Source organism: Orcinus orca, chromosome 2, assembly GCF_937001465.1.
Source record: "Orcinus orca chromosome 2, mOrcOrc1.1, whole genome shotgun sequence".
NCBI classification, from domain to species: Eukaryota; Metazoa; Chordata; class Mammalia; order Artiodactyla; family Delphinidae; genus Orcinus; species Orcinus orca.
This window is the reverse complement of record NC_064560.1, coordinates 151,570,435-151,593,887: the sequence shown is the minus strand read 5'-3', so window position 1 is coordinate 151,593,887 and position 23,453 is coordinate 151,570,435. Positions and strand designations below refer to the sequence as shown.

Genomic DNA, 23,453 nt, shown 5'->3' with positions numbered 1-23,453 from the left:
TCCAGTTCCTTCTTTCGTTCTCAAGATTGCTTTGGCTATTCGGGGTCTTTTGTGTTTCCATACAAATTGCAAAATTTTTTGTTCTAGTTCTGTGAAAAATGCCAGTGGTAGTTTGATAGGGATTGCATTGAATCTATAGATTGCTTTGGGTATTAGAGTCATTTTCACAATGTTGATTCTTCCAATCCAAGAACATGGTATATGTCTCCATCTATTTGTATCATCTTTAATTTCTTTCATCAGTGTCTTATAATTTTCTGCATACAGGTCTTTTGTCTCCTTAGGTAGGTTTATTCCTAGATATTTTATTCTTTTTGTTGCAATGGTAAATGGGAGTGTTTTCTTGATTTCACTTTCAGATTTTTCATCATTAGTATATAGGAATGCCAGAGATTTCTGTGCATTAATTTTGTATCCTGCCACTTTACCAAATTGTTTGTAGATTTTTTGATGATGCCCATTCTGACTGGTGTGAGGTGATATCTCATTGTAGTTTTGATTTGCATTTCTCTAATAATTAGCGATGTTGAGCATCTTTTCTTGTACCTGTTGGCCATCTGTATGTCTCCTTTGGAGAAATGTCTATTTAGCTCTTCTGCCCAATTTTTGATTGAGTTGTTTGTTATTTTGATATTGAGTCACATGAGCTGTTTGTAAATTTTGGAGACTAACCCCTTGTTGGTTGCATCATTTACAAATATTTTCTCCCATTCTGTGGATTGTCTTTTCATTTTGTTTATGATTTCCTTTGCTGTTACATGCACTCATTTTTGTGTGTGTTACTATGCAATTTAACCACATGTGTTAATTTGTGTAACTGCCATCACAATTAAGAAACAGAAATGTTCCATCAATACAGAGATTGTGTTACCTACCCCTTTATATTCACATCCCATTTCTCCACCCTTTCTAACCTTTGGCAACCACGAATCTATTTTTCAGCTCTATAATTTTGTCAGTTTGAAAATGTTATATAAGTGGAATCACACAGTATGTAACCCTTTAGATTGGCTTTTTTCATGCAGCATAATGTCCTTGCGATCTATCTAAGGTGTTGCCTGTGTTGATAGTGGGTTCCATTTAATTGTTGAGTAGCAGTCTATGATATGGATGTATTGCAGTTTGTTTAACCACTCCCCAGTTGAATGGTATCTGGGCTGTTTCAGTTTTTGGCTATTATGAATAAAGCTGCTATGAACACTTATGTACAGATTTTTGTAGGAACGTAAGTTTTCATTTCTCTGGGATAAATGCCAAAGAGTGCAGTTGCTAAGACATGTAGTAAGCACATGTTTAGTTTTTTAAGAAACTGCCATACTGTTTTTCCAGAGTGGCTGTACTATTTTACATTCCTACCGGTAACGTGTGAGTTGATCCAGTTCCTCTCATCCTCACCAGTGTTTGTTGTTATCATTTAAAAAAAAAAAAAAAGCCATTCTGATAGGGGTGTAATGATGTCTCATTGTAGTTTTAGTTTGCATTTTCCTAATGACTAAAGGTATTGAACATATTTTCATGTACTTATTTGCCATCTATATATCTGTCCTCTTTGATGAAATGTTTGTTCATATCTTTTGCCTATTCTCTAAATGACTTGTTTGTTTTAATAAATTTATTTATTTATTTATTTATGGCTGCGTTGGGTCTTCATTGCTGTGCGCAGGCGTTCTCTAGTTGCAGAGAGCAGGGGCTACTCTTCATTGTGGTGTGCGGGCTTCTCATTGCGGTGGCTTCTCTTGTTGCAGAGCACGGGCTCTAGGCACGCGGGCTTCAGTAGTTGTCGCACGCGGGCTCAGTAGTTGTGGCTCGTGGGCTCTAGAGCGCAGGCTCAGTAGTTGTGGTGCACAGCTTTAGTTGCTCTGCAGCATGTGGGATCTTCCCGGACCAGGGCTCGAACCCATATCCCCTGCATTAGTAGGTGGATTCTTAACCACTGAGCCACCAGGGAAGTCTTGAGTTGTTTATTTTTAGAGTTCTTAATATATATTTGAGAAATGTGTCCTTTGTAAGATATATGGTTTGCAAGTGTTTTCTCCTAGTTTGTTCATTATCTTCTTATCCTCTTAACAGAGTCTTTTGCAGAGCAAAAGTTTTTAATTTTGATGAAGTCCAGTTTATCATTTTTTTTTCTTTTATGGGTCATGGTTTTGGTGTGAACTCTTCAAGTAGCCCTAAATACCAAAGATTTTCTCCTATGTTTTCTTCTAAAAGTTTTATTGTGAATATTTGATGATATTTAAAAACTGAATTTTTTGGTTAGAATAATGACATTGTGTGTGTGTTTTTTTGTTTTGTTTTGTTTTGTTTTTGCGTTATGCGGGCCTCTCACTGTTGCGGCCTCTCCCGTTGCGGAGCACAGGCTCCAGACACGCAAGCTCAGCGGCCATGGCTCACGGGCCCAGCTGCTCTGTGGCATGTGGGATCTTCCTGGACCGGGGCACGAACCCGTGTCCCCTGCATTGGCAGGCGGACTCTCAACCACTGCGCCACCAGGGAAGCCCTGTGTGTGTGTTTTTAAAGAGCCATTTTAGAAATAACATATTGAAATATTTACAGATGATGTTTAAGATTTAGATCGAAATAATATAATGCAGGAGGGGGTGAAAAAACATAAATGGGGTGAAGAAGCAAGATAGGCCACGTTCCTGTAAAACCTAGATTTGTTGACCACGAGATCAGTGCTTGTGGTAATCTTTTAAGCTTCTCATTTTAGATTTAGATAGACTATACATACCCTTTCTAATTTTTTAAATGATTATATAATCAGAGTTATGGCTAAAACTGGTTCTGAGCCCGTTTCTGGACCACTTATTTCCTTAAGTTTGATGTTCTCACTGACTGTTTCCTTCTCAGCAGAATAAAAAAATTATAAATTCTTGTACACTAGGTGTTAAAGACTTAATGTTAACTTATCCTCAAGAATATTGCACCTGAATTTTTAACGAATAGATGGTAGAGGAGAGAGTGTGATAGTTAACAGAGTAACCACTGATGTAGCCAGGTTGGGCAGAGTATTATAGAGACTTAGAGCAGCTTGGGCAACTAGACACTCTGCCTGCTGGCTGTAGCTGATTATACATGCATGTGACTTTTAAAGGTTTCTTCGTTAGTATAAAGCCAAATGTCACAAAGCCCAATAAACATTTGATTTTAATGATTACTAATTAATACTTTGTCAGTTGATGATGAAACTGTCAAGTTTGATAAAGTCTATTGTAAACATGAGTTACTTTAAAGGTGGCTTTCTCTTAAAGCTCATTTGATGTAGTCATTATTGGTGGCGGAATTGTGGGGCTTGCCTCTGCCAGAGCGCTCATCCTGCGACATCCAGCTCTTTCCATTGGTGTTCTGGAAAAGGAGAAAGATTTGGGTATGTATGTTCTCAGTGTTGCTTAACCTGAGCACCTGCTCATTTTGTCAGTTCTACATCTTTCATGCTGAATGTCGATGTTAGTGTCCCAGTTTGGATTCTTTAGAAAGCAGAGTCTAGGACTAGGATTTGGGTGTAGGTGATTTTTTTCAAGGTTATTCGAGGAGGCAGGAGTGAGGAGGTGGGGAGAGTAAACAGGGAAGGAGGAAAAACCTTGTGAGGGTGTGTTATCTAGGTTGCAGCTGTGAGCTTAATTCCACTGAGCCCTCGAGGAGCTACCTAATGTTTCCCAGGATTGTGCTCATTTATCCATCAGCTTCTGTCCCTTTGGTTGAGGATTGTCCATAGGGTGTTGAGTCCCTGTGCCCCCAAATATTAGAAAAGGCCCTGGAGCAGAAGGCAGAGAGCTGTAGTGGACCCTTGAAGCGGTTTGCTTGTGGTGAGGGGGGCGGTTTGTGCACCAAAGTTGTAGGGAAGTCAGAGATGGGCTGGAGGGATGTGACACAGACACCATGGTTGGCTGCTACGGGAGGCTAGAAGTGCTCTGACTATAAGAACAAACTCAGACAGAATTTTAAATAGTGGTCTCTAATAGCTTCAACTGTAAGTGTATTCCCCCACTTCTTAAGTTTTGAATGAGTCATGTAGTTTCTCTTAACCTGTTTCTCTTGTTCCATAGCTATGCATCAGACTGGACATAACAGTGGTGTCATACATAGTGGAATTTATTATAAACCTGAATCTCTGAAAGCTAAGTTATGTGTACAAGGCGCAGCCCTCATCTATGAGTACTGTAACCAAAAGGGAATTTCCTACAAGCAATGTGGCAAGGTATGGCATTTTACTAGGGCCTTGACTTATTTATAAATAACATTTACTTAGGAATCTTAAATGTTGATTTAAAAAATGCCTGGCTTTTCTTTCTCTGTATCCATGTAATTTGCAAAATCTAGATGTTTCATATAAATGGGATCATACAATATGTTGTCTTTTGTGATTGGCTTCTTTCACTTGGCATAGTGTTTTCAAGGTTCGTCATCTTGTGGCATGAATCAGTACTTCATTCCTCCTTATACTCCATTGTATTGGTATACCACATTTTGTTTATCCAGTTATCAGTTGATGGACATTTGGGTTGTTTCCACTTTTTGGCTACTATGAATAATGCTGCTATGGACATTTATGTACAAGTTTTTGTATGGACCTATGTTTTCATTTCTGTCAGGTATATACCTATGAGTGGAGTTGCTGGGTCATATGGTAACTACATGTTTAACATTTTGAGGAAGTGTGAAACTGTTTTCCAAAGTGCTGTACTATTTTACATCCCCATCAGCAGTTAATGAGGATTCCAATATCCTCACATCCTCATGAACACCTGTTATTGTCTGTTTCATTTTAGCTATCCTAGAGGATGTGCTATATCATTGTGGTTTTTATGTAATTAAACATAGTAATTAATGATGTTAAGCATCTTTTCATATACTTATTGGCCATTCATTTATCTTCTTTGGAGAAATATCTATTCAAATCTTTTGCTCATTTTAAAATTGAGTTCTTTGTCTTTTTATTATTGATTTGTATGTGTTATTTATATATTCTGGATATATAAATATCCCTTATCAGCTATATGATATTTACTAAAATACTACTAAAATATTAAAATATATATATTTTTTTAAATAAAATAATAGCAATAGTAATGATCGTATTTTAAATATTACTAAATATTTTCTCCCATTCTGTAGATTTTCTTTTTTACTTCTTGATGGTATCCTTTGAAGCACAGAAACTTTCAATTTTGATGAAGTCTAGTTTATCTTTTCTTTTCTTGTATTGCTTATACTTTTAGTGTCATATCTAAGAAATCATTGCCTAACTTTAGATCATGAAAAAGTGCTCCTACATTTTCTTCTAATGTCAAAGCCTTAGCTCTGATGTTTAGATCTGTGATAGTTTTTTTCCCCCAAATGAGTTGGTTTAATTCTGAGTGTTAATAGAATTGGAGCTAGAACAAAGACTGAAGAACAGACTTTGGCAGGATTCTGGGCTGGGTTTACTCTGACCTCACAGCTAAGGTAGAAATGGCTAAATGAGAAGAACTAAAGAGAAGATGAACCACTGTATGATTTCATTTTTTTAAACTTTAACAAAAGTTTGTTCTTAAATGTATAGCAGGTTTCAAGACAGCACTTCATTCTAACTATAGGTGGCAACAGATGTTATGGCAGGGAATCCAGTTATTTAAACAGGAATGGAATTAAGGATCACCATTGCCTCTGGCACAAGGAACAGCTTACTTTTTGACAGATTTCTTAATTCCAACTGTCGCCAGGAGGGCCTTCCTTGCAGCCTCAAGTTTCTTTTGCTTCTCTTTTTGTTTCTGCTTGAATGCCTTATCATCCTCATCCAACTTCTTGGCCTGCTTCTTGGGCTGCTTCAGGTGCTTCTTACCACCTTTTCAGATGGCCTACTGCCCCTTCCCCAGACTCCACCACCGGAAGCAGAGCTTCTACCCCTACACGTATTCCTCCAGCGTAGGTTCACTTTTTTTTTTTTTTTGCGGTATGCGGGCCTCTCACCATTGTGGCCTCTCCTGTTGCGGAGCACAGGCTCTGGACGCGCAGGCTCAGCGGCCATGGCTCACGGGCCCAGCCGCTCCACGGCATGTGGGATCCTCCCGGACCGGGGCACGAACCCGTGTCCCCTGCATCGGCAGGTGGACTCTCTACCACCGCGCCACCAAGGAAGCCCTAGGTTCACTTTTTAATTAATTTTGGTACATGGTGTGAGGAAGAGTTCCAACTTCATTCTTTTGCATGTGGATATCCAGTTGTCTCAGCACCATTTGTTGAAAAAAATATTCTTTCTACATTGTTTTGGCACCTGTATCAAAAATCAGTTGAGCATAAGTGTAAGAAGGTTTGTTTAGGATTCTCAATTCCATTCCATTGATGTGTGTCTATCGTTATGCCAGTACCACACTATCTTGTTTATTGTAGCTCTTTATTTTTTGAAATCAGTAAGTGTGAGTCCTCCAACTTTGTTCTTTTTCAAGAGTGTTTTGGCTATTCTGGGTCCCTTGCATTTCCATATGAATTTTAGGGTCAGTTTGTCAGTTTCTCCAAAAAAGGCAGCTGGGATTTTTGTTAGCGAGCGATTATATTGAATCTATAGATCAGTTTGGGGAGTATTGCCATCTTAACAATATTAAATTTTGCAAACCATGAACTTGGGATGTCTTCCCACTTATTTAGATATTCTTTAATTTCTTTCAACAATTTAAAAACATTTTTCATTTTACAGGTCTTGCACTTCTTTTGTAATTTTATTCCTTGATATTTTATTCTTTCTGATGCTTTTGTGAGAGGAATTGTTTTCTTAATTTCAGTTTGGTTTATTCATTGCTAATGTATAGAATATGATTGATTTTTGTGTATTGATCTTTATCCTTCAACTTTGGTGAACTCGTTTTTTAGTCTAATAGTTTTTCGTGTGTGTGTGTGTGTGGATTCCTTAGGATTTTCTATATGCAGGATCATGTCATCTGCAAATAAGATAGTTTTACTTTTTTTCTTGCCTAATTTACCTGGGTATAATCTCTAATACAATGTTGAATAAAAGTAGTGAAAGTGGATATCTTTGTGTTGTTCTTGATTTTAGGGAGAAAGCATTCAGTCTTTCACTATTAAGTATAATGATAGCTGTGGGTTTTTTGTGGATGCCCTTTATCAGACTGAGTAAGTTCCTTTTTACCTGCAGTTTGTTGATTTTAATCATGAATAGGTGTTGGATTTTCTCAAATGCCTTTTCTATGTCTCTTGAGGCAGTCATGTGGTTTTGTCCTTTATTCTATTAATATGAATTTATTACATTAATTGACTTTTGGATGTTAAATAGATCTTGCATTCATGCAATGAATCCCACTTGGTCATGGTATATAATCCTTTTTATATGTCGCTGCACTCAATATGCTAGTATTTTGTTCAGAATTTTTATATCAATACTCATAAGGGATATTGATATGCAGGTTTGTTTTCTTTTGATATCTGTGTCTCGTTTGAGTGTTAACTGGCCTTATAGAATTAGGAAGTGTTCCCTTCTCTTCTGTTTTTTGGAAGAGTTTATGAAGAATTGGTATTAATTCTTCTTTAAACATTTGGTAGCATTCATGAGGCCTGAGCCTTTACAGTTACTAATTCCATTTCTTGTTATGGGTCTATTCAGATACTCTTTTTCTTCTTGAGTCAGTTTCAGAAGTTTGTGTCTTTTTAAGAATTTTCCCATTTCATATAGATTATCTAATTTGTTGCATACAGCTGTTCATAATATTTCCTTATAACTCTTCTTCATGTAATTTTTAAGAATAAAAGTTCAGGGCTTCCCTGGTGGTGCAGTGGTTGAGAGTCCGCCTGCCGATGCAGGGGACACGGGTTCGTGCCCCGGTCCGGGAAGATCCCACATGCCACGGAGCGGCTGGGCCCGTGAGCCATGGCTGCTGAGCCTGCACGTCCGGAGCCTGTGCTCTGCAACGGGAGAGGCCACAACAGTGAGAGGCCTGCGTACCGCAAAAAAAAAAAAAAAAAAAAAAAAAAAAGAATAAAAGTTCATTGTCACCATTAAAGATGCTATGAAGATTTTTTTTTTAATGATGTGGGAAAATGGTCCTGATATAGTGTTAAGTAAAAAAAGCAAGATATAAAACTGTATTTACAGTTTTTATGGTTGAGTTATGAGGGGTTTTTTTGTTTTTTTTTTTTAATCCTTTAAGCCAAAGGAACCAGACAACATCCATAACATCCACCATTGAGAAACATACCGTGCCCCATGCCTACCCATAGGATGATTTTGAGCTCTGTAACCCCTACTTCTTTCTGGAGCCTTGAACACTACTTCATATTCTCTCTTCACATCAAATCACATCATTGCTTCTAATCCATCTCAGCTCAGCTCCAGGTGTTAATTTACAGATTGCTGCTTCCAGGCCACAACGGTGTCAATGTGACTTAATGACCTGATTTCAGAGTTTTCCTGGTTCAGTCACTGATTTGTGCCTCTGAGTGTCTGCCCCTCCCCAACTTCTTTTTTTTTTTTTTTCAAGTTTGAAGTCCTTTTATTTCTTTAAATTGAGATATGATTAACATATAATATTATTATTAGTTTCATGTGTATGTATTGTGAAATGATCACCACCATAAGTCTAGTTAACATCTGTCACCATTCACAGTAAGAAAAAGTATTTTTTTTCTTGTGATGAGGACTTTTAAGATCTATTTTCTTAGCAACTTTCAAATATGCAATACACAATTATTAACTGTAGTCACCATGCTGTACATTACATCCCTATGACTTGTTTATTTTATATTTGGAAGTTTGTACAGAGTTTCTAAAGAGTTCTTTATATATTCTGCATATTAGAGCCTTATCAGCGATAATGATTTACAAGTATTTTCTCCCATTCAGTGGGTTATCTTTTCACTTTCTTGATAGTGCCCTATGAGTCCACGTATATTTTAAGGTTAATTATTTGTTGATTTAAATAACCTTTACACCTTGATTAAAAGTATTACTTTATGGAGTTCGGTTGACTCCTTGCTATGAAATAGTGATTTTTGAATTCTGATGTACTTGTGAATATTATCTGTGCTTTCCTTTGCTGGTAGCTGTTAAGTAAGAAACTACCTCAAACAGATACTTTGCCCAGAAATAAACAGAAAAAAGAGTCTTGATGAATTTTCTGTTTTTCTCCTCTGCAACAGAATGCATTAGTAAATACTTTGAAATGTACTTTATTCCAAAACATAAAATAGTTTTCTGTTAGTGATATTCCATTATACTGAATATTGCCTGTCTTTCTGATGTACTGGTTTTTGTTTAGTTTTGTTTCGCTTTTGTTTTTTGTTTGGTTTTTAATGTAAAGACTAAGCAACCTGTGCTTCTTTCCCCTCTGGGATTGAGGGAGTGATGGCGATACTTCTGGCCAAGGTGCATGTAGCAACTGTCATAGCTGATGTGACAATTGAGGCTACATCTCACCTTTGTTTTAATGCAGTCTTAAGACAAATTTTTTTGGTGGAGGAAGAAAGTGAAGTCATGAAGAAAGTGAGAAGTAGATAGATGAAGCAAAAACAGTTTAAAAAAATCAACCCAATTTGAATCATACACTAATTTATGATTTTCTATTGATTTTATCTGTCATAGCTGATGATATATTTAACTCTATTCATGTTCTTTATCTTTTTTCTTTTTAAGCTTATAGTAGCTGTTGAACAAGAAGAAATTCCCAGACTTAAGGCCCTGTATGAGAGAGGCCTGCAGAATGGTGTCCAGGACCTGAGGCTGATCCAGCAAGAGGACATAAAAAAGAAGGAGCCATATTGTAGGGTAAGTGATTCACTAACCCCACACACAGGCTCACAGGGATAGGGCTCAGTCCTGTGACATGGAGGCTGAGGGTGAGTTTATAGGAAGCAGGAATCATAGAGACAGTTAAATAATCCTGTTACAGAAGCATTAAGGTGCCAGACACAAGAGGGCATTGCCACAAACTCTGGACGCCTGATTTCTTCTTTTCCTACAAGAAACTACCAGGTCCTGAAGAACATAGGCAAAAGCAAGAGGAGGTCTGAGACTCTATGGCATGTTTGGAAACCACTGAGTGGTGAGATGTGGTTGGATCATAGGGTGTGTAGCAAGAGATAATAGATGAGACTGGGAAGGCAGAATCAGCCCACATAAAGGGCTTGATATCATATCCATGCTGATAACTTTGAAGTTTATCCAGTAGGCATAGGTAGCCACTAAAAATTTTTGAGGAGGGTGGCTACAATATTGTTTCAGGAGGGTAGGTTATAGAGTTTCTGGCTTAAAACATGCTGTGAGGAAAACCAGATCTTCTTTCTTGTATTTGTGATAGAAACACGAATAATAATATAATAGTTACTCTGCATATCAACTTCCCTTGATAGCCTTTTAGAGGCTATCCGTCCAACTCTCATTCCGCTGACTGTTCCAATGAATTGCTGTATCTCCTGTTCCCCATTCCCCAGTGTTTTAATGACATATTCCAATAGCTGGACTGTGGGTACCTGTCTTAGCGAGTGTGACCTTGAACTCACTGTCAGGCAGTGCTTATCAAAAGCTTGCTTTAGAGAAACACTATTTAAGGGAGAGAGCCTGGGTGATATGTAGACCATTCATTCTTGTACATCTCTCCAGACCATCAGATTGTAGTACACCTACACTGTAGTGTTTTTCTCTCCCCATCCTACTTCTTGACCCCAGATTACTCTCCTTGAGTTGTGTTTTGGTTTTATGGCATCAGCCTATGGAGAAAGTCATTGTGTCACTCACTGAGGCCTCTACTATAAGGAGGTGGTTGAGGACATAGGTTCACTGTCAAACAACATCTCTCTGAGAACACTCAGGAGAAATTTCAGACTCCAGTTCTAAGAATAATTTTGTTTTTCCTGAGCGCAATTGGCTTGTTTTTATCGATGGACACTGAATTCTTTAACTGTATTGTCCTGTTTGCCTTGGCTCTAAGCAGAAACACATTTGTGCCCTACTCTTGCCAAATATCTAGAGCATTAAGCATACATTTTTATTTTCATGTACTAAATTTGCTCTTTGTTTCATCTTATCTTTCCACCTTTGTTTTCTATATGCTCTGATTTTTTGGAACTTTTTATTGAATCACAGCATACATCCAAAATCATAAATGTACACAGCTTGATGAATTTTCGTTAAGTGTGATCATCCAGATCAACAAACAGAACATTACCAGCTTCTCAGAATTCCCCTCATGCCCCCTCCTAGACACTACCTTTCCCTTAAGGATGACCACTGTTCTTTTACATCATAGATTTTTGAATTTTGTGTAAGTAGAATCATATAGTATGTGCTCGTTTGTGTCTGGACTTCTTTTATTCAGTATTGTTTATAAAATTCATCCATATTATTGCATGTAGTTATAATTTGTTGTCATTGCTGTATAATAATCCTTTGTATGAATATAGCATGGTTCTTTATACTGTTGTTGGGCGTTTTGGGTAGTTTCCAATTTGGAGCTCTTGCAAATAGTGCTACTAAGAACATTCTAGCACATCTATTTTGGTGAACACACGTACACACTTTCGTTGGGGATATACCTCGGAGGGAAATTATGGTCATAATTTATATATATGTCTGGCTGTGGCAGGTACTGCCAAAGAGTTTTCCATAGCATTTGTCCCAAATAATACTCTTATCAGCAGTGTATGAGAGTTACAGTTGCTCCTTATCTTCACCAACACTTAATATTGTTTGTTGTTTTCATTTTAGCCATTCTGGTGGCTATGTAGTAGTATAATATAGTTTCCCTGTTGACCCATAAAATTGTACACCTTTTCATATGTTTACTGGCCATTTGGATATTTTCTTTTGTGAAATAACTAAGTCCTTTGCCCATTTTTCTATTGGGTTGACTGTCCTTCTTAACAATTATTAATTCTTATTAATTTTATAAGTTCATTATATAGTCTGAATATGTCTTTTGTTGTGTGTGTATATATATATATATATATATATATATATATATACACAATAGATATCTTCTATGACTCTGTGACTTGTGGTTTCACTCTTAATAGTGTCTTTAGATGAACAGAGGTTCTTAGTCTTAATGTAATCATTCAATCAATTTATGCATATATTTCTCTTTTATGCTTAGTGCTTTTTTGTACTCTGAGAGATCTTTGCCTATTTCAGCATCAGGAAGATATTCTCCTGTGCTTTTTTTCTAAAAGCTATGTTGTTTTACCTTTCGCATTTAGATCTATGATCCATTTGGAATTGATTTTTGTTTATGGTATAAGATAGGGGTCAAGGTACACTTTTTTCCCCTCATATGTAGATATCCAGTTAGCCCAGCACCATTTATCAAAAAGACCATTATTTCCCCACTGCACTGCAGTGTTACCTTTGTGATACCAGGTGACTATATATAGGTGGGCTCTATGTCTGGACTCTCTTCCCTTCTGTTGTCTCTTCTTGTACCACTACCATAATGTCTTAGTTACTATAGCTTTTCAATAGGTCTAGACATCCGGTTGAGTAAGTCCTTCAGTTTTGTTCTTCTTCAACATTGTATTGCCTATTCTTGGATCTTTGCATTTCCATATACATTTTAGAATTAATTTGCTAAAGTCCACAGGATAACCTGTTGTGATTTCGATTGAGATTGCCCTGAATATGTAGGTTGACATATTTGCAGACAGTTGACATATTTACGATATTGAATCTTCCAATCCATGAACATGGATCACTCCATTTATCTGAGTCTTTAATTCATTGAAAAAAATGTATTACAGTTTTCAGTGTAGAGGTCTTACATGTCTCTTAGATTTATTTCTAGGTATTTGATTTTTTATACTCTCATAAATAGTATTGTTATTTAAAGTTTATTTTCTACTTATACATTACAGATATATGGAAATCAAATTGATTTTTGACCATGTATTCATCTTGGTTGTTGAATTCACTTATTGATTCTAATAGTTTGTCTATAAATTCTTTTTTTTTTTTTTTTTTTGGCTGTACCATATGGCATGTGGGATCTTACTTCCCCAACCAGGGATCGAACACATGCCCCCTGCAGTGGAAGTGTGGAGTCTTAACCACTGGACCACCAGGGAAGTCCCAATTCTTTTGTATTTTCTATGTACAATCATGTCGTCTGCAAATAATAACTTATTTCTTCCTTTCCAACCCATATACTTGTCTGGCTCAATATTTAATGCTAGCATATATTGTTTTGTATGTGTTTCTTGTTTGTTTGTTTTTACAGGCTGCTTCAAATCCTTTCACAAAAAGACAAGATAGAAATAGATTTTTTTCCCTTAAGTTATCTGTAGTTGTGCAGTTAAAGTTAGATCAAAATATTTGATTTTATTAATTAGTATAAAGTTCCCAAGAGACTAGGAATCCAAACAGTGTTAAATGAGTTCTTCCTGCAGAGAAAGTCATAGCATCTTCAACTCCAGAAAACCTCACCCGTCCCTCCCCTCAGACTCAGTCAGAATAATCAAAGTGTTTAACTTGTGGGAGTAGGTCTTCTTCTCCCTTTTCCTCTCCCCATGCATTTCTTACCTCTCTGAGATGGTGAGTGAATGACTGATTTTTTTAAAAAAAGAAGACACCTTCACTGAATATCTAATTTTGGCTATTTCTTTCAGGCTTTGGGCAAATGCTACACGGTCTTAAGCCAGGATTGGCAAACTATGGCCTGTGGGCCAAATCCAGCCCACCACATGTTTTTAAAGACCTATAAGCTGTTTTAAATGGTTGAAAAAAATTAAAAGAAGAATAATATTTTGTGACACATGAAACTTATATGAAACTCAAATTTCAGTGTCCACAAATAAATTTTTATTGGAGAACAATCATACTTATTCATTTATGTGTTGTCTATGGCTGCTTTTGTGCCAAACAGCCAACTCGAGTAATTGAAACAGAGATCCTAAGCCTCACATGGGCAAAAATATTTACTATCTGGCCCTTTACAGAAAAGATTACCAGCTCCTGATCTAACAGTAGGGAGCCACTGAAGGATTTAGGCAAGAAAATGATATGCAAGCTGTGCTAATTTAGGAAGGTTAATCAAGTTCTGGTACATAGGATGGAATTGGACATGGGAGAGAGGGGAGCCTTGAGGTGGGAGGTCAAAGCTATTTATATTTATTATTGGAAGGCAGCTATGCTCACCATGATACCATCAACACCACTTATTTATAGTTATTTTTAGACTACCTGATTTCTTTCTGCTACTCTTGGATATCATAGGTTAGTAATTTCTAGACTTCAGGGAATTTTGACATATTATTCTTTATTTTATCTCACTATATTCTGTCTTTTTTTTTTTTCCATAAAGTAGGATCTGACATAAGGTGAGCAGCAGAATGTGGTGGCTGAGAAGCCAGACAGACATAAATTTAAATCTCATATCTGCCTATTTAACAGCTGTTTACCTTGAGTGGGTTAAAATTGTTCTAAACCTCAGACTCCTCATTTGTAAAATGCAGGTTGTTCTGAGAATTAAATACAGTGATATATGTAAGGCATCCAGCATATGTTAATCCTCAAGAAGTGGTAGATGTTATTTTGGGCTTATTTAAGCAGTAATTCTAGTGAATTCAAATTGGTTTTGTTTGAGATACTTGGGGACTTTTCATGAAATCTGTTAAGATAACTTAGTTATGTTTGTTCTTTTCCTCCTGCTTTACATTTTCCCCCTTTCCTGATGCTTTGCTTGTAACTCAATATTTCATTCTGTTTATTTCCTTTAAGCCATATCAATTCCTCTGCAGAGTAAAATAGGCTATTTAAAAACATTGTAGAGAGATCCTGGGATGTCTTCAAACCAGGCTTGTGAATAACTCATATAAGAGCTTGTTTTAGTCAGTTGGGGCTGCTGCAACAAAGTACCATGAACCAGTTAGCTTATAAATGTCAGATATTTATTTCTCACAGTTCTAGAGGCTGGAAGTCTGAGATCAAGGCTCTGGAAGATTTGATGTCCGGTGAGGACCCACTTCCTGGTTCATAGACCATCTTCTTGCTGTGTTCTCACATGGCATAAGGGGTAAGGGAACTCTCTGGAGTTTCTTTTATAAAGGCACTAATCCCATTCATGAAGCCTCCATCCTCATGACCTAATCACTTCCGAAAGGCCCCACCTCCAAATACCGTCACATGGGTCATTAGGTTTCAACATATGAATTTTGGAGGCACACAGACATTCAGTGTATAGCAGAACTGGTTATTTAGACTGATGCCATACTTAAGGGGGAAATACACTAGTATTAAAGAGATTAGGAGATTGGTTCAAGATGGCAGAGTAGAAGGATGTGCTCTCACTCCCTCTTGTGAGAGCACTGGAATCACAACTAACTGCTGAAAAATCATCGACAGGAAGACACTGGAACTCATCAAAAAAGATGCCCCACATCCAAAGACAAAGGAGAAGCCACAATGAGATGGTAGGAGGGGCGCAATCACAATAAAATCAAATCCCATAACTGCTGGGTGGGTGACTCACAAACTGGAGAACACTTATACCACAGAAGTCCACCCACTGGAGTGAAGCTTCTGAGCCCCATGTCAGGCTTCCCTGGGGGTCCGGCAACGGGAGGAGGAATTCCTAGAGAATCAGAATTTGAAGGCCAGCGAGGTTTGATTGCAGGACTTTGACAGGACTGACTGGAAACAGAGACTCCACTCTCAGAGGGCACACACAAAGTAGTGTGCACATCGGGACCCAGGGGAAGGAGCAGTGACCCCATAGGAGACTGAAGCAGACCTACCTGCTAGTGTTGGAGTGTCTCCTGCAGAGGTGGGGGTTGGCTGTGTCTCACCGTGAGGACAAGGACACTGGAAGCAGAAGTTTTGGGAAGTACTCCTTGACGTGAGCCCTCCCAGAGTCTGCCATTAGCCCTGCAAAAGAGCCCAGGTAGGGTCCAGTGTTGGGTCACCTCAGGCCAAACAACCAACAGGGAGGGGACCCAGCCCCACCCATTAGCAGACAAGCAGATTAAAGTTTTACTGAGCTCTGCCCACCAGAGCAACAGCCAGCTCTACCCACCACCAGTCCTTCCCATCAGGAAACTTGCACAAGCCTCTTAGATAGCCTCATCCACCAGAGGGCAGACAGCAGAAGCAATAAGAACTACAATCCTGCAGCCTGTGGAACAAAAACCACATTCACAGAAAGGTAGACAAGATGAAAAGGCAGAGGGCTATGTACCAGATGAAGGAACAAGATAAAACCCCAGAAAAGCTACTAAATGAAGTGGAGATAGGCAACCTTCCAGAAAAAGAATTCAGAATAATGATAGTGAAGATGATCTAGGACCTCAGAAAAAGAATGGAGGCAAAGATCGAGAAGATGCAAGAAATGTTTAACGAAGACCTAAAAGAATTAAAGAACAAACAAACAGAGATGAACAATACAATAACTGAAATGAAAAATACACTAGAAGGAATCAGTAGCAGAATAACTGAGGCAGAAGAACAGATAAGTGACCTGGAAGACAGAATGGTGGAATTCACTGCTGCAGAACAGAATAAAGAAAAAAGAATGAAAAGAAATGAAGACAGCCTATGAGACCTCTGGGACAACATTAAATGCACCAACATTTGCATTATAGGGGTCCCAAAAGGAGAAGAGAGAGAGAAAGGACCTGAGAAAATATTTGAAGAGATTATAGTTGAAAACTTCCTTAACATGGGAAAGAAACTAGCCACCCAAGTCCAGGAAGCACAGAGAGTCCCACACAGGATAAACCCAAGGAGAAACATGCTGAGACACATAGTAATCAAATTGGCAAAAAAACTGGCAAAAATTAAAGACAAAGAAAAATTATTGAAAGCAGCAAGGGAAAAACGACAAATAACATACAAGGGAACTCCCATAAGGTTAACAGCTGATTTCTCAGCAGAAACTCTACAAGCCAGAAGGGAGTGGCATGACATATTTAAAGTGAGGAAAGGGGAGAGCCTACAACCAAGATTGCTCTACCTGACAAGAATCTCATTCAGATTCAATGGAGAAATCAAAGGCTTTACAGACAAGCAAAAGCTAAGAGAATTCAGCACCACCAAACCAGCTCTACAACAAATGCTAAAGAAATTTCTCTAAGTGGGAAACACAAGAGAAGAAAAGGACCTACAAAAACAAACCCCCCAAAATTAAGAAAATGGTAATAGGAACATACATATTGATAATTACCTTAAATGTGAATGGATTAAATGCTCCAACCAAAAGACACAGGCTTGCTGAATGGATATAAAAACAAGACCAATATATATATATACTGTGTACAAGAGACCCACTTCAGACCTATGGACACATACAGACTGAAGTGAGGGAATGGAAAAACATATTCCATGCAAATGGAAATCAAAAGAAAGCTGGAGTAGCAATACTCGTATCAGACAAAATAGACTTTAAAATAAAGAATGTTACAAGAGACAAGGAAGGATACTACGTAATGATCAAGGGATCAATCCAAGAAAAAGATATAGCAATTATAAATATATATGCACCCAACTTAGGAGCACCTCAATAGATAAGGCAACTGCTAACAGCTATAAAAGAGGAAATCGACAGTAACACAATAATAGTGGAGGACTTTAACACCTCACTTACACCAATGGACAGATCATCCAAACAGAAAATTAATAAGGAAACACAACCTTTAAATGACACAATAGACCAGATAGATTTAATTGATATTTATAGGACATTCCATCCAAAAAACAGCAGATTACACTTTCTTCTCAACTGCACATGGAACATTCTCCAGGATAGATCACATCCTGGGTCACAAATCAAGCCTGAGTAAATTTTAAAAAATTGAAGTCATATCAAGCATCTTTTCTGACCACAATGCTATAAGATTAGAAATCAATTACAGGGAAAAAATGTAAAAAACACAGACACATGGAGGCTAAACAGTACATTACTAAATAACCAAGAGATCACTAAAGAAATCAAAGAGGAACTCAGAAAATACCTAGACACAAATGACAATGAAAACACGACAATCCAAAACCTATGGAATGCAGCAAAAGCAGTTCTAACAGGGAAGTTTATAGCAATACAAGCCTACCTCAAGAAACAAGAAAAATCTCAAATAAACAATCTAACGTTACACCTAAAGGAACTAGAGGAAGAAGAACAAACAAAACCCAAAGTCAGCAGAAGGAAAGATATCATAAAGATCAGAGCAGAAATAAATGAAAAAGAAACAAAGAAAACAATAGCAAAGATCAATAAAACTAAAAGCTGGTTCTTTGAGAAGATTAACAAAATTGATAAACCATTAGCCAGACTCATCAAGAAAAAGAGGGAGAGGACTCAAATCAATAAAATTAGAAATGAAAAAGGAGAAGTTACAACAGACACTGCAGAAATACAAAGCATCCTAAGAGACTACTACAAGCAACTCTATGCCGATAAGATGGACAACATGGAAGAAATGGACAAATTCTTAGGTATAACTTCCAAGACTGAACCAGGAAGAAATAGAAAATATGAGCAGACCAATCACAAGTAATGAAATTGAAACTGTGATTAAAAATCTTCCAACAAACAAAAGTCCAGGACTAGATGGCTTCACAGGTGAATGCTGTCAAATATTTAGAGAAGAGCTAACATCCATCCTTCTCAAACTCTTCCAAAAAGCTGCAGAAGGAAAATTCCCAATCATGCTATGAGGCCATCCATCACCCTGATACCAAAACCAGACAAAGATACTACAAAAAAAAATTACAGACCAATATCACTGATGAATATAGGTGCAAAAATCCTCAACAAAATACTAGCAAACAGAATCCAACAACATGTTAAAAGGATCATACACCGTGATCAAGTGGGATTTATCCTAGGGATTCAAGGATTCTTTAATATACGTAAATCAATCAATGTGATACACCATATTAACAGATTGAAGGATAAAAACTATATGATTATCTCAATAGATGCCGGAAAAGCTTTTGACAAAATTCAACACACATTTATGATAACTCTTCAGAAGGTGGGCATAGAGGGAACCTACCTCAACATAATAAAGGCTGTATACAAAAACCCACAGCAAACATCATTCTTAATGGTGAAAAACTGAAAGCATTTCCTCTAAGATCAGGAACAAGACAAGGATGTCCACTCTCACCACTATTATTCAACATAGTTTTGGAAGTCCTAGCCACGGCAGTCAGAGAAGAAAAAGAAATAAAAGGAATACAAATTGGAAAAGAAGAAGTAAAACTGTCACTGTTGCAGATGACATGATACTATACATAGAGAATACTAAAGATGCCACCAGAAAACTAGTAGAGCTAATCAATGATTTTGGTAAAGTTGCAGGATACAAAATTACTGCACAGAAATCTCTTGCATTCCTACACCCTAATGATGAAAAATCTGAAAGAGAAATTAAGGAAACACTCCCATTTACCACTGCAACAAAAAGAATAAAATACCTAGGGAGACAAAAGACCTCCATGCAGAAAACTATAAGACACTGTTAAAAGAAATTAAAGATGATACAAACAGATAGAGAGATATACCATGCTCTTTTGTTGGAAGATTCAATATTGTGAAAATAACTATACTACCCAAAGCAATCTACAGATTCAGTGCAATCCCTATCAAATTACCAATGGCATTTTTTACAGAGCTAGAACAAAAAATCTTAAAATTTGTATGGAGACACAAAAGACCCTGAATAGCCAAAGTGGTCTTGAGGGAAAAAAATGGAGCTGGAGGAATTAGACTCCCTGACTTCAGACTATACTACAAAGCTACAGTAATGAAGACAATATGGTACTGGCACAAAAACAGAAATATAGATCAATGGAACAGGATAGAAAGCCCAGAGATAAACCCACACACCTATGGTCAACTAATCTATGACACAGGAGGCAAGGATATACAGTGCAGTAAAGACAGTCTCTTCAATAAGTGGTGCTGGGAAAACTGGACAGCTATGTGTAAAAGAATGAAATTAGAACACTCCCTAACACCATATACAAAAATAAACTCAAAATAGATTAGAGACCTAAATGTAAGACCAGACACTGTAAAACTCTTAGAGGAAAACATAGGAAGAACATTCTTTCACATAAATCACAGCAAGATCTTTTTTGATCCACCTCCTAGAGTAAGGGAAATAAAAACAAAAATAAACAAATGGGACCTAATGAAACTTAAAAGCTCTTGCAAAGCAAAGAAAACTACAAACAAGATGAAAAGACAACCCTCAGAAAGCGAGAAAATATTTGCAAACAAAACAACAGACAAAGGATTAATCTCCAAAATATACAAACAGCTCATGCAGCTCAATATTAAAAAAATAAAAACCCAATCCAGAAATGGGCATAAGACCTAAATAGATGTTTCTCCAAAGAAGACATACAGATGGCCAAGGAGCACATGAAAAGCTGCTCAGCATCACTAATTATTAGAGAAATGCAAATCAAAACTACAATGAGGTATCACCTCACACCTGTTAGAATGGGCATCATCAGAAAATCTACAAACAACAAATGCTGGAGAGGGTGTGGAGAAAAGGGAACCCTCTTGCACTGTTGGTGGGAATGTAAATTGATACAGCCACTATGGAGGTTCCTTAAAAAACTAAAAGTAGAATTACCATATGATCCAGCAATTCCACTACTGGGCATATACCCAGAGAAAATCGTAATTCAAAAAGACACATGCACCCCAGTGTTCATTGCAGCACTATTTACAACAGCCAGGTCATGGAAGCAACCTAAATGCCCATCAACAGATGAATGGATGAAGAAGGTGTGGTACATATATACAATGGAATATTACTCAGCCATAAAAAGGAACGAAATTTGGTCATTTGTTGAGACGTGGATGGATCTAGAGACTGTCATACAGAGTAAAGTAAGTCAGAAAGAGAAAAACAAATATCGTATATTAACACATGTATGTGGAACCTAGAACAGTGGTACAGATGAACCAGTTTGCAGGGCAGAAGTTGAGACGCAGATGTAGAGAACAAACGTATGGACACCAAGGGGGGAAAGCTGCGGGGTTGTGGGGATGGTGGTGTGATGAATTGGGCGATTGGGATTGACATGTATACACTGATGTGGATAAAACTGATCACTAATAAGAACCTGCTGTATAAAAAAAAAATTAAATTAAATTCAAAAAAAAAAAAGACACATGAACCCCAGCGTTCATTGCAGCACTATTTACAATAGCCAAGACATGGAAGCAACCTAAATGCCCATCGAGAGATGAATGGATAAAGAAGATGTGGTACATATATACAATGGAATATTACTCAGCCATAAAAAGAAACGAAATTGGGTCATATGTAGAGATGTGGATGAATCCAGAGACTCATACAGAGTGAAGTAAGTCAGAAAGTGAAAAACAAATATCGTATATTAACGCATGTATGTGGAACCTAGAAAAACGGTACAGATGAACCAGTTTGCAGGGCAGAAATTGAGACACAGATGTAGAGAACAAACGTATGGACACCCAGGGGGGAAAGTGGTGGCGGGGCTAGTGGTGTGATGAATTGGGAGATTGGGATTGACATGTGTACACTAATATGTATAAAATGGATAACTAATAAGAACCTGCTGTATAAAAAAAAATAAAGAGATTAGGAGTCTGTACATGTGGGAGGCAGGAAATATATGGAAAATCTCTCTACCTTCTGCTCAATTTTTCTGTGAACCTAAAACTGCTCTAAAAAATGAAGTCTACTAAAACAAAAATGAAGCATTTAAACTCACATCTAAACAGTGCTTTACAAAAATTATTGAGCGCTTCCTGAATATAAAACAGCTAAACCTGTTGCTGTTTTGTAGCTTTATGTGGTTTTGATGGGATTTGGTTGTGAAATTAAGATGTGAGAATCTCGCTGATCTGTATCAAGTATTACCTTGCCATTTGAGAATAAAACAATTTATAACCTCCCCCAGGAAGGCATGCTAATTTTTAACATGTGTTTCTCTTTTTATGTACTAACGAAAAGCTCTTTCACACTTTAAGGTTGGTGTAAAAAAATAAATAAAAGCACATATGAGCCCCTGACCCCACTGTGGATTTAGTCAAGATGTAAAAACAATATTGATTGTGGAGTTTGGAAAACAGGATTATTGGTTTCGTGGCAGTACTGAAATCTGGAGTATATGGAAGATTCCAGCTAATCAACTGGAACAACAATCGTTGTCTGTCATGTATCCTTGTCAGCACTTTAAAGATAGAAAAAAAATAGAAACATGGACCCATGGTTCTTTATATCATGCCTAACTGTTAAAAAAGAAAAAAAACAGAACAACTCTTCATAAATCATAAAGGTTCAGGATGAATCTGGATATTGTTCTGTGTACCTGACCGTGTGATCCTCACGTGTCTTGGAATGAGGTGGATGAAGTATGTGTGTATAGATAATCAAATTATGTATGCATATTTTTGTGTCTTATAAGTGAAGAAACTGGTTAAGGTAATTCTCCAAGGTCGTACAACTTAAAGAGTCCCCTCCTCCCAGATCTGACTCAGAACTGGTATGTTTCTGTTCAGTTTAACTGACATTTTCTTCTTTACTATGTGCCGAACACTATGTTGGGCACTGCAGATATGAAAGTGAGTAAGACAGAGTTGTCATCCTGAAGGAAGTTGTAGTATAGCAGAAAATACAATTTTAATACAGTGATAAGTTTTCTGATAGAACTGATACTCTGTCTTGTGCCAAGGTAAGGGAGAGCTTTTAGCTTACTCTGAAAGTCTAGGAAAATCTTCTCAGAAGTGAACCCCTCACTTGAAAGATGAATAAATAGTGTAACTCATAAAAGAGGTATATCCTACTTTTCTCTGAGTCCTCTGCAGTAGTGATCTGCTTTATAGAATGCCACATTATAGTTATCAATGTCTAGGTGTATTGATATTTAGGGGTGGCGATACATAGTAGAAAATATACTCTGGTTATTTCATAGAAGTGTCTTGAGTAAATTCCTTCCTTTTCCCCCAACTTCACCACCACTACCAAGAATGGGTGGCGAAATTTCCATGGTATAGGGTCACATCTGTTTCTTCCAGGCCCTCCAGAAAGAAACAGTTTGTCAGGGGAACTCGGAAAGGGCTTCTTGGACCAGATCTCTTTAAGAAGAAAATTAAGTGCCCCTAGGGGAAGTATCTTGGAAAATTTTAAACTGCCTCTGTAAACTTTGAAGGATAGCTCTTGACAGTGCTTGCTGTGGGTAAATCCTGACTGCCTCCTCTGACCTTAGCTGTGGTGATCCGCCTGCCTTTTCTTTAGCACTATTGGTCAGGCACACGTTCCTCTGTTCCTCTAGCCTCCTGACTGACTTCCAGCTCCCAACTTTCCCTGACCTGCTTGCCTGGTTCTTTTCCAGACACCTGACCTGCCGTAACCTCAGATTCATCCTCTGACCTGCTAACCTGGACAGTGCACGCCCAGCCTGCCGGCTGACAGACACAGTCAGCCTGTCCCCCACCCCTGCCCTGGGCCAGAGTGTCTGACTGCTGGGCAGC

At 37.6% G+C, this 23,453-nt stretch overlaps 1 protein-coding gene across 6 annotated transcripts in view; it reads left to right on the top strand.

The window, feature by feature from the left end:
* L2HGDH (L-2-hydroxyglutarate dehydrogenase) overlaps positions 1-23,453 on the top strand; it is a 55,421-nt gene that overhangs the window by 5,989 nt on the left and 25,979 nt on the right. For all 6 annotated transcript variants that reach the window (XM_049706315.1, XM_049706314.1, XM_049706316.1 and 3 more), the window contains exons 2-4: positions 3,255-3,370; positions 4,050-4,201; positions 9,623-9,754. In XM_049706315.1, the coding sequence (XP_049562272.1) occupies positions 3,255-3,370; positions 4,050-4,201; positions 9,623-9,754 (400 nt within the window). The remainder of the gene's footprint in view (positions 1-3,254; positions 3,371-4,049; positions 4,202-9,622; positions 9,755-23,453) is intronic.